The 13,203-nt window shown below is 37.8% G+C and overlaps 1 protein-coding gene across 1 annotated transcript; it reads left to right on the forward strand.

Moving 5' to 3' along the window:
* Positions 1-7,073: 7,073 nt before the first annotated feature.
* Positions 7,074-10,175, forward strand: LOC109237365 (pentatricopeptide repeat-containing protein At3g63370, chloroplastic). The gene is given in 1 exon segment (XM_019403660.1): positions 7,074-10,175. A coding segment is annotated over 1 exon segment (2,895 nt). The 5' UTR covers positions 7,074-7,127; the 3' UTR covers positions 10,023-10,175.
* Positions 10,176-13,203: the final 3,028 nt, after the last annotated feature.

Below are 13,203 nucleotides of genomic sequence, written 5' to 3' on the forward strand. Positions count from 1 at the left end.
CCTCTTGCTGTCTTTCCCCGATTTTGGAACCAAGGACCCGACCTCTTCCCTTGGCGGGGCTGGCCTCATTTCGGAGACATCTCCGATGCCTGCATAAATAGGCATAAATGAGATAACATCTCCGATAAAAGAAAAGCATCAAAAAATATTGGAGAAGAACTTACCATGGTGTTTGGCCTTTCATTTGCCCCTCGATAAGTCACGCCATTTGCACTCGTCATACGAGGAGGTCGCGGCCAGTTTCCGGACCTAGTCCTCGAGGTCAAGGATCGCATGGGGCATCCAAGCAACAGCTGCAAAAAAAGGTAAAGGCGTTACAGAAAGCAGGAACGGAGTATAAGAAGATACTGGGAAAGGGACTTCACTTACGATTGGAATTCCACTTTTCCGGGAACGGCATTTTTCCCTTAGGAATGACGTCCGAGGTCCTCACTCGAACAAACCGGCTCATCCAGCCTCGGTCCTTATCCTCGTCGTTACTAGCAAAGAAGGCTTTTCTTTATCGACGTTGAAGCTTGATCAACCCTCGAAAGAGCTGAGGCCGATACAGCTGAATGAGGTGATTAAGGGTAAACTCTAATCCCTCGGCCTTGCTAGAGAAGTAGCGCAGCATAATCACGATACGCCAAAAGGAGGGATGGATCTGGCCGAGGGTAACTTCATATCTTTTGCAGAAGTCAATCACGACTCGATCAAGGGGTCCTAGTGTGAAGGGGTAAGTGTAAACACTTAAGAATCCCTCCACGTGGGTAGTAATGCTCTCCTCGGGGTCGGGGATCTGTACCACGACCTCGTCCCCCTAGCCAGAGTCTTTCTTCATGGCCTTGAGATGCTTCTTCATTATTAAACTAATGTATCGGGATACATGTTCACATCGGTTTGGGATACGGGGGGATTTTCAACGTTGAAGTCTTTCTTTGACACGCAGGAGTCGTTTATAATATCGTGAAGGGTCGGCGCCACAAGTTTGGCCGGCCGGGAAGAGGAGGAGGAAGCTTTCTCCTTTTGGGGAACTGTCTTTGAAGTTTTCGCCATTAATTCGGGTTAGAGGAAATGGAGATAGGAGGAGTTTGGTATTTTTCTGGCAGCAAAAGGAACGGGAGTAGTGGATAATGAGAGAAAAGAGATGAAGAGGTGGAGATATAGAAGAAGTTCAGAGGTGGTTTGAAGATTGAACTAAAGCTTTCTCTGAAATTAAACCTTGTATTTATAGGTGAGCGGCGACGGTTCGAAGGCGCTAGTGGCCGACCATCACTGGAGAAACATTTAATGTTTTGAGGAAGCGAACCAACGGAACGTTTCGGTCACTTCGAGTGCCTACGTCACGGGAATGACGTCATCATCAAGGGCTCTGGAAAATCGAGGTTCAAATCGTTTCTTATCATTTTACTCCAAGAAACGCGGGGACTATCTGTATACAGTAAAATCATGTGCCCCGATTTTGTGGGCCTGAAGGCTCACATCGAGGAACAGAAGGTTCGTGTCGAGGAATAGACTCACTATGGACCGAGTTCGAGCACAAAGGCAGAACACGAGGCTCGAAGATTTAAGTGTTCGAGGAACGTCGGAGCCTAGTGTGACCAACCCCGAGATAATGCCGTTATGGGTTTGTAATAGAATGGGCGAGATTCCTGCCACGTCCCCAAGATCATGGCGTAAATTTCGGAATAGATTCGTACGAATCCGTACTAGGCGGTTAGACAGTTGTCTCAATAAGATTCTTTACTGTAAAAAGAAATGTACCTTATTTAAGGTTCCCCTATTATATAAAGGGGACCCTAATCATTTGTAAGGATCATTAATCATTGGCAAAGAATATGCTATCTTACTTTATTGCTCATATTTCATCAGAATTGTCTCTCAGCTCCTATATCTTTATTTTACTGTTCTTGTTCTTGTTGGCCAACCTCGAAGCCATCACAGCTCGAGGTCGATGCTTGCTTAAACACTGGTTTGGTTCAACTTTCTTTCATCATTTACACTTCAGATTTCCTGGTTATTAATTAGTATTGAATTAAATCGCGTATCTTTAAAATCATAAACAAGTTTAATTGTTACTCGTATTTTCGAGGTAAACAATCATGTTGGACAAAATTATTAATGCTAAAAGCTAATACAACCTCCACGACTATTAATCATACACAACTGAAAAAAAATAAAACTTCACCGTCTTAAAACAATCCAAACGCTCAAAGCACGACAAAAAATAGAATAAGTAATAACGAACCTTCTTTTCAATTAAACGATGGGAAGTATTTCTTATAACCGTGATACTTTCACATCTAAAAGAATACTATTATAGTATATTCATACTTTGTATTAATGAGTTTATCTAATCTATAAATAAGTCAACTAACGTAAAGGTCTATCGAAGGCTTGCTCACATATAACAGTCGTTGGGCCCGGACATATGTGTATATATATACTAGATGAGGAAAGGCCCGTATACAGGCCAAACATTGCAATTTTATTAAAGTTATTATTTGTTGGTGTTTAGTTAATTAACTTTTGAGGTTTAACAAGCTATATTTTTTAAAATTACTTTTGAATATAAAAGTATTTAGATTGAAATCGTCTTCAAATAGTATGGATAGATGAAAATCATTTAATTTTTATTTTCAAATTGCTTTAAGATAGTATGGTTAAATATGAAAATCTTGTAAATATCGATACTTCTTTTTGTTGTTGTATTATTTAAAAATTAATTTTATTTTCTCTATGAAAACTTCTATTTGAATAAAACAAAATTAATAATTTTCCAAAATGAGAAAAAGAGTGGAAATGAGCATTTGCACTGCACAAATAGTCTAATCAACACATGCATTGTGCGTTTAAAGGAGAGTTGTGGCTAGAGGAATGTGGGGTCCACGTATATTTTGTATTTAAGAAATGCAAACATGAAATTTTTATGAAATGACATATATGCCCTTGGTCAACCATCTTTCCTTTTCTATATAATAGAAAATTATTTTCTTCATAAGTTTCGTCTGTTGAAAGTTTTTTTCCGTGTCTTCAGATTCAAATAATTTCTCTTTCTACTTTGAATCACTTTTTCTTAGAATAATGGGCTGTCTTTTTAGACTTTCGCTCCTAATAATGGTAAGTACTAATTTTTTTAAATGTGGTGGTTTATTTTCAGTTAAAAAAAAATGAAAGAATTACAAGAAAATACACATGACTTCACACCATAACAAAAAATGGCCCATGTTTTTAAGTTTGGGGTTTTGACACAGTTACCCACAAAAATAAAACTATTTACCCTTGTCTACCCATTTGTTTTTCTACCCATAAACTAATTACATTTCCTACCCATAGTAGTTTTTGTGGGGAATTTTTTCTTTATTCTCCAATTCTTTTTTATTTCTATGCTTCTTTTTTTTTCTCCTTTTCTTTTTTCTCGTTTTCTTCTTATTTTTTTCTTTTTTCCTTTTCTAATTTCATTTAACTTCTTTTTTTTATATTCTTTTTTCTCTTCATAGTCTAATTCATTTACTGTTTTCACTATTTTTTATTATTCTTTTTTATACTATTACTAAAGAAAAATCAAATTGTGTACCAATTAAATGTAGCTAATACAACCAAAAAATATTAACTAACATATGATACCAGTATGTATATAGATATACCAACAGGGTATACAATTGTACGTAAAGAGTTAAAAAAAAATTAATTCAATTATTAAACTGAAATAATATAAGATGTCAATAAAAATTTCAAAAAATTTTAAAAGGATCTAATTGTACGAGTATATCGTTACATTATATAGCATACTATATATATATATTATTATATATATATATATATTGCATTTTCAATTTGTCCCTCACGCTGGGTAAAAGCTTGAAGCAAATTAAAAGGGAAAAAGCAAGTGAATTTACGGGTAATAAGCATACTATTATAGTATATTGTATATACTATTACAATATACTGTTACAGTATATTTTATATTATTACAGTATATTATAACAATATATTGTATACTATAATAGTATACTGTTGAAGTATAACTATATACTCCGATAGTATATTATATACTGTAGCGGTATACTGTTAGGTAACTTTGTTCTTCTTCAATTATTACAATATACTGTTGCAGTATATTGTAAACTATAATAGTATAATGTTGCAGTATAGCTATCATCCATGCATTATTAGAACGTTGACATTTCTCTGTAGACAAAAAAAATCAAAAATTGAAGGACTTATGTGGAATAAGCATATAGGACTTTAGTAGTAATCCACAATGAAGGAAAAAAGAAACTGATGTTCAATATTGCTGGAAAGTTCCTGCTTACAACCCTCTACGTCGAATAGTCTCACCTTGATTTTGTGTTTGAATTTTAGAAATAGAAAATTTGTTAATAAAGAGTGTTTTACCTTTTCTAATGGATTTACTTAACCGCAAATACAATTTACTAGATTGAATAAGTTTCAAACACTGAATGATTAAAAATATTGAATCCTCCCTTAACTTTTCTCTTTCACACACTGTGGGTTATAGGTCGTTATAACCAATGCGATATTAGTAGAAACATGGAGTTGCATATTTTGTCGTTCCAAAATATTATATTCATAAAATACAAACCTACCACACTAATAGATATTATCGATGCAGTTGGAACTTGGAAGTTAGAAGGTGCCAGGTAAATAATTTAGGCCCCATGGGTAGGAGTAGTAAATAGTTTGGGTCTGGGCATTAAAGGGTAAATAGTTTAGAATCAATGGGTATAAAGTGAGATTTTCTCTTTAAGTTTTACCCAACCTAGCCCATATTGTACATATTTTGAAAGCACTAGCAAATTCGAAATCTGTGTTCTTACAACCATTGCTCCTAAAAGCTATGGAGTTTAATCTGTGTTCTCACAACCATTGCTTTCATACTCTCTTCTTCTCACATCTTCATGCTTCAAGGAACCGTGTATTTTCTACTTCTCCTCTTGTGTCACCTGCTTGCAATGTAAGAAAATTGAAGAGTAGAAGTCCATCATTGAAGACATTCAAAGCTTTGCTTTCGAAAATGGTTGTTTTTAATTTTTTAGTTGTTTCGATTGGATGTTGTTCCAATTGATTGAAAATATCAAAAGGAGATCAAAATTTAAATTTGAAGTGATTTGGAGTAGATTTGAGCAAGATTTGAGTTAAATTTAAGAAAAGACGCAAGGAAGTAGACGAAGTCAGTTTTTTGTATAATAGTGTATATGAGTGTAGAAACACACCTTATACACTATTATACACTTTTATACACCTTTATATAAGCGTCTGTAGACGAATTTCTTCCACGATTTTCAGTTATAATTCTTGTTCAAACCCAGTCCAAACCTCCATTAAATGACTTTAAATTTTATATACAACATCCTTATACTATTTCTAACAAATCTAAATAACACCCACTCCAAATTTCTCACAAAATCAAATTCGGAATTTAAACCCATATATGTAAGCTTGTTAAAAATTTAATTTTTACCACCCAAATGAATTTTGTTTGTTGAACTAATATTTGAGTCACAGTTACTGATTCGAAAATTAATTTAAAAGCTTAAGGAATCTTTTTAAAAAAATTAAATAGTAATTTTGAAAACCTATTGGAGTTGATGTTGAATCTTAGCCTATTATTTTTGGGCTAGTTGGTTGTAAATTGAAATATGGGCTATAAAATTGAAAAGTGGGGAGCTCAGTTGTTCTAATGCGAAATATTCTCAAAAAAAAAATTACATGGTGTTTTCTATAATAGTTCGTTACAAATTTAGGTATGATAAATTATAAATAGTGATAAAAAATCCTAAATCTCAAATAACCCGCCACTTGAGATCTCCTCTTCGTGCGATAGGGAGGCAATTTGGAGAAAGCTCTCTCCCATGGACGCTCCTGCCTCTACCCTGTCCGTCGCTGAGGACGATTTCCTAATTACAATTCAGACGACGGAGCCACTCGATTCTAAGGCTGGACTGTTCCGGATTCACTCTCCCTTACTATAGGACTCCTTGTAAGTTTTTTTTTCTCCGCTTATTGATATGCTTCAACTCAGCAGGTAGTCCCGCCTGGCCTGGGATCGCGGTAGGATTGCCCAAGCGCAAGAAGGATTAGGAAATTCAAACATTCGATAGGTTGGAGTCACGACATTACGAGAGTTGAGTTTCAATCACCACTTGTCGTGATGCCCGTTGTGATGGAATCGCATTTAGGCTAACCGCATGCTTGAGGCGCACCAGAGGCCAGTATCCGTCCCACGATACTACCACAACTACAAGTCTCGATGCCGTGTGTAGGGGCGACATGATGCGTGACACCTAGGTAGACATGCCTCAACCTAATGGCTTTGGGCGCAACTTACATTTAAAGACTCGATGGTTCATGGGATTCTGCAATTTACACTATGTATCACATTTTCTTACGTTCTTCATCGGTACGAGAGCCAATATATCCGTTGCCGAGAGTCATTGATGTTTCAAAAGAAGCACAAGTCCTGTCGTGCGCACCGCAGACAGGGCGCAAGAGGTAAGCTTTCAATTTAGTACTATGCGCTTTTCGCACTGGGGTACATTAATCACCCAACACGCACGTGACGTGCAACATGGATAGGAGGGAGCTGCACAGAGTAATGCCGAAGCGCCCCTACCACACCGCTTCCCAGTGTTTAAACAAGTTAGCGGGTCGTTTTGCTTTGCAGATTTCGAAAGTGATCCTTCTGCGGATTCACCTACGGAAACTTATTACGACTTCTCCTTCCTCCAGATGATAAGGTTTAATGGACTTCTCGCGAGGTCGCGGGCAGTGATTCGCCACGTCGCCGCGATCTGAACAATACACCGGATCATTCAATCGATAAGAGCGACGAGCGATATGTACAAAGGGCAGGGACATAGTCAATGCGAGCTGATGACTCGCATTTACTAGGAATTCCTCGTTGAAGACCAACAATTGCAATGATCTATCCTCATTACGATAAAATTTCAGAGATTACCTGGACCTGTCGGGTAAGGCTATATACTCGTTGAATGCATCAGTGTAGCGTGGTCCAGAACATTTAACGGCATAAGAAGCTGGTCGCGAAGGGATAATAAATTGAACTTTTAGGTACACTACCATTTAGCTAGTATTTATTTCATATTTGATTATTGGAAACTTCCATGCAACAGGGCGTGGCAAAAAATATGGCTGCCAGTGGGATAATCCAAAACATGTCTTTGTTTTCCTCATCACACCCCTTAGCAACGAATAATCAGAAAGCTCCAACATTCAAAATCTCCCGCGTGTCTCAGAAACCCGCCATAATCCCTTCTCTCAAACAAATTTGCCGGCAAGGCAACTTCAAGGATTCATTTTTTACTCTCTCTAATTTAATTGCTCATGAAAACACATCCCAAAAATGTTTATACGAAGCTTACTCACTGCTATTCGAGATTTGTGCGTCGGAAAAAGACTTATTACATGGCCAACAAATTCATGCCCATGTTCTCAAATTGGATGTATTATGTGCTGATTCGGTTTTCTTGAACACCAAAATTGTCTTCATGTATGGGAAATGTGGGTCAATTGGAGACGCCGAGAAGGTGTTTGATAGAATGACTGAAAGGTCCATTTTCACTTGGAATGCCATGATTGGTGCTTGTGTTGTAAATGGGGTACCTTTTAGAGCACTTGAGTTGTACAAGGATATGCGTTTCTTGGGTGTTTCGTTAGATGCCCATTCTCTTTCTAGTACAATTAAAGCAATTAGTCAGCTCGAATTTTTGTACTGTGGAAGGGAAATACATGGTCTTGCAATAAAACTTGGTCTAATTTCGAATGTGTTCGTGCTGAACTCACTAGTGACCATGTACACCAAGTGCGATGATATCAGGGCTGCAACATTCTTGTTCAATGGAATGTGCGAAAGAGAGGATACTGTGTCCTGGAATTCTATGATTTCCGCGTACGTTATCAATGGGATGAATCAGGAAGCTTTAAGTCTCTTTGTAGATATGCTGAATGCCAGTGTCGAACCCACCACATATACTTTCGTTGGTGCTCTTCAAGCATGCGAGGAGACAAAATTTGGTAAACTTGGGGTAGAGATTCACGCTGCTGTTCTGAAATTCGGTTATTATCTTGATACATACGTTGTGAATGCTTTGCTAATGATGTACACAAAAAACAATAAATTAGATGAAGCTGCTAAAATATTCTTCCATATGCAAGAAAAGGACAACATTTCTTGGAACTCCATGATATCAGGATATGTACAGAACGGATTTTACGATGAAGCAGTTAGTTTGTTTCATGAGATGAAGAATGCAGGTCACAAACCTGACCACGTCTCACTTATGAGTATGCTTGTTGCATCTGGAAGACAGGGAAATCTGTTAAATGGGATGGAAATTCATGCCTTTTCACTGCGAAATTGTTTGGATAGTGATTTGCAGGTTGGCAATACTCTTGTAGATATGTATGCCAAGTGTGGCAAGTTAGATTACATGGACTCTGTCGGTGATAGGATGCTGCATAGAGATAATGTCTCTTGGACAACAATTATCGCCGCTTATGCTCAGAATAATTTTCCTTGGAAGGCCGTGCAATCATTTCGCGAGGTACAGACAGAAGGAAGCAATATTGATGATGCCCTGATGATTGGAAGTGTCCTCCTTGCTTGTACTGAGTTGAGGTGCAACTTACTTGCAAAAGAAATTCACTGTTACGTGATTAAAAGAGGCTTATATGATCCTGTTATACAAAAAACTCTTGTGAGTGTTTATGGAGATTGTGGGAATGTGGATTATGCAAATAGTATTTTTAGGTTGAGTGAAGTTAAAGATGTCGTGTTCTTTACAAGCATGATGTGTAGTTATGTTTGTAATGGACTTGCCAATGAGGCTCTTGAGCTCATGCTCTATATGAATGAATTGGAAATTGAGGCAGATTCTATTGCAGTCCTAAGCATGCTCACTGCTGCTGCTGATTTGGCTTCCTTAAGGAAAGGAAAAGAGATTCATGGGTTTTTAGTTAGAAAAGGCCTCCTTCTGCATGATTCCATTAGAAGCTCTCTAATAGATATGTATGCCTGCTGTGGGACTCTGGAGAACTCATATAAGGTGTTTAATTATTTAAAGAACAAAGATCCGGTTTGTTGGACAAGCATGATAAATGCTTGTGGATTACATGGATGTGGTAGGGAAGCCATTGATATATTCACGATGATGGAGAAGGAAAATATTCAGCCAGATCACATAACGTTCTTGGCTGTTCTTCGTGCGTGTAGCCATGCGGCACTAGTAGAAGATGGCAAAAGGATGTTCAAAATAATGCAAAGCAAGTATGCTTTGGAGCCTTGGCCAGAACACTATGCCTCTTTAGTTGATTTGCTTGGCCGTGCAAATTACTTAGAAGAGGCCTTTCAAATTGTTAAAACAATGAACTTGGAGGATATACCGGCTGTCTGGTGTGCTCTCCTTGGTGCTTGTCAGGTATACTCCAATAAAAAGTTAGGAGAAATTGCAGCAAAGAAGCTTCTTGAACTTGAGCCGAAGAATCCAGGAAATTACATTCTTGTATCTAATGTGTATGCTGCAATAGATAGATGGGACGATGTGGAAGACGTCAGAGTAACAATGAAAGGAAAAGGGCTGAAGAAAGATCCAGCATGTAGTTGGATAGAGGTAGGAGATAAAGTTCATGCATTTGTTGCCCAAGACAAGTCGCACCCGGAGTGTGATAGGATTTATGAAAAATTAGCCCATCTAACTGAGAAATTGGAGAAAGAAGCAGGTTATGTGGCTCAAACCAAGTGTGTTTTGCAAAATGTGGAGGAGAAAGAAAAGGTCAAGTTGCTTAAAGGACACAGTGAAAGACTAGCTATTGCATATGGTTTACTTGCTAGTACTGATTGAAACCCCATCCGAATCACAAAAAATCTTCGCGTCTGTAGTGATTGCCATGCTTTCAGCAAGCTAGCTTCAAAGTTCCTAGAGCGAGAAATAATAGTTAGAGACGCCAAAAGATTTCACCATTTCAGGGATGGGGTATGTTCCTGTGGAGATTTCTGGTGAAAATTTGTTCTAGTAATTGGTTAATGGATTAAGAAGATCTTTCTGATGATAACTAACCTTACTGCTTGCTAAAACCTACTTATAAGTCCCGCACAGTATATTTTCAATAAGAAAGGGAGCTAGTGGACATATCCACTTTCAGTTGTGAGCCAATGGATTAGTTTGGTGGCTTAGACCTGAGAATTTGAAGGTGGTTCAAGTCTAATGTGACACATATTGAAATTCATTTTGTGTTAATGCGAGTTTTAGAGTACAAGTTCCTAATCTTGTTATGTTAGGTCTAATGGATTATTATAAGCAGCGGAAGCAATCCCAACATCAAAATCATATATAATCTAGACAACTAGTATATCGGAGTTTTCCGGGTTACCTCTTGAAGCGTGAAAATAACTTTTCAGTCACACGAACCTTCAGTTCCACAACGCCTCAATGGAATCTCCATCACCCGCACGATCGCGATCTCAGAACATTCCTCGGTCTTCTACCGTGTTACCCAAACAATATCCGGAAATAGTAATCTTGTGTGGGCAAAATTTCTAGGAAAACTTGGCTGAAATTTATGGCCCCCTTCTTCTTCTTCCTTTAGGTGGAAAACCTTATTTATTTATACCACATGTTTTAAGGGCTAAAACCCGCTGGGTTTTCTTTTCCACCAGGAAAATGATTCCTTTATTTCCTACTATTATTTAGGCACAGCAGGGACCACAAAATTTAATTAACAAGGCTACCAATTATGGAATTAATTTGTAATTTTCGAAATTAATATCCACCATAATAAATTACAAATTATTCAACTAAAAAATTGTAATAGCACTACTTTCAATTTCGAAATTCATGCATTAAATCTTATTTAACTCCCCATATTAAGATTCAGATACTAATCAATTATTGATTTTTTCTATAGATTTTCGCTTAACTTATTTTATGTGTCGGATAAAAAATTTACCGGTCGGGTTTACACATGAAAACTTATAAGCTTTCATAAAGGTGTATCATCAATCTCTAAATCGAGACATGGATTTCATCAACTAACTAGTATTTCGCCAATGTACATTATTATTATCCAATTTACCAGGCATATTGAGCCAGGAAAGAATCTCGCCTTTTAATAATTCAAAACAATAGTAATATACACAACTAATAATAATTATATCAAGATTAAGAGTATAAGTACATTTAATGGCTAGAGAATTTATTTTATTAAGTCAGTATAAAATACTCATCTCTACTTGGTCCATTCAATACATACAAAATGTACTAGCACAAGAAGTTGAAATTAAACCATTCCCATGATCAAGATAAATTATATTTAATCTTGCGGTACAATCATTCCTGACGGTTTGTCCAATTCCATCATTAGATTGTGAACTCAAACTTTATACTTATAAGAACTGATGATTTAATCTTCCGTTTATAAGCTAAATTTTATACACTAAATCATCTACTATATAAGTATGACACAAACTATTTAAAACTTTACTATAATTAAATAAATATTTATTCCATAATAAATATTATATCCAAACCAAACCCATGATTAATAGTATATATACCCTAACAAGGTCAAACTTTTCTTGGAAAATTGTTCTTGGTGTGGCTATTGCCAACTTATCTGTTTCCCTCTCTTACTCCAGCACCCCCCTACTCAACCATCCCATAACCATGAACCCAAACACCATACACCCTTGGAACCATCCCCCTTACCACCTGTCGCCCATGTACATCACTCAATATCCCCCCACACAACCTTACCCCCAATCCTGCACTCACCTTCACCTTCACGATGGAGGTGGAAGGTCAGGATGTGATCCTCATGATCCAAAACCCAGCCGATATTGCTCAAATAGTAACGAAAAGCATGAAGATGGGGGTGGAACTCTACAACCAATAGCTCTGGGCCATGCGTCCTCCCTCGACCATGCAACACTTCCACACCCACACCCTACTTCCCCTCTATAACACACTCAAACCTCCCCCATGGAGCTCCCATTCTATCCACTACAACTCCCACCTCACTCTCTAATACCATGGATACAGCCAAGGTCAACAATCCATATTTCATCACCACTACATGCACATGCGACACTTTATTAGTCGACTCCAGTGCATCCACCACCAGCCATTCCCAACGCACTCGACGAAATCGAGCAACTCAAAGTGGCAGCAACAATGGCGGAAATATGGGAAACTCTAGCCAATCTTGTGCTTCCTCAACAACAACATATACTACGACCTCAAAGAGCAATATACAAGAAAGATAATCATCATGTGCCCACCGGAACTCCAAAGCTGCTCCCTCAATCTTCGTCCAACAAACAACCCAGAGGTAGGAAAGTACGGATTAGCGTTGATCCCCTCATTAATGAGATCAACAGTGTCACAAGTGGAGACAACCCAGACTTCACCACCCTCACCCCCCCTTCCCACAGTAATCAAATGCAATTCATCATATGGAATTGTCGTGGAGCTTTGTCCCAAGACTTCAAGAGAAATTTTCGTTCGCTACTCAATTATCACCAACCTGCCCTAGTGGCTCTGCTAGAAACCCACCTCCAATGCCATGCTCATTTGAAGGAGGAGTTTGGTTTTACAAACATGGCACAAGCCCAAGCACAAGGACACTCAGGTGGTATCGTAATACTGTGGCATGATGACCTACTCAAGCTTGATCAAATTGAGGTCACCTCGGAAGCTATCCACTCCATTGTGCTGGTACCTCCTAACCCTACTACTTGGTTATTTTCCGTTATAAATGCTAAAAATGACTTGCATGCACGTACCTCTTTATGGGCTAATTTAATGAGCATGCATGATAATATCCATATGCCGTGGCTAATAGGGGGTGATTTTAATGAAATCACTCGTGCAAATGAAAAACTTGGGGGTAACCCTATTAATAACTCACGATGTGACCGCTTCATCCAATGCCTTAATTATTCCAATTTAGTAGACTTAGGCTTTAGAGGAAGTAGATACACATGGACAAACAAATGCTCCCTAGCTAATAGAATTTTAGAATGACTAGATAGATATGTTTGTAATTACGAATGGCTCAATCTCTTTCCAGAAACCAACGTATAACGCCTCCCTCGATCCCATTCGGATCACTGTCCGTTACTACTAAAATTGAAACTCAATTTCCCTCGTAAAAAATTGTTTCGTTTTGAAACCATTTGGTCCT

The sequence above is a fragment of the Nicotiana attenuata genome, unplaced genomic scaffold (genome assembly GCF_001879085.1).
Source record: "Nicotiana attenuata strain UT unplaced genomic scaffold, NIATTr2, whole genome shotgun sequence".
In the NCBI taxonomy this organism is placed as follows: domain Eukaryota; kingdom Viridiplantae; phylum Streptophyta; class Magnoliopsida; order Solanales; family Solanaceae; genus Nicotiana; species Nicotiana attenuata.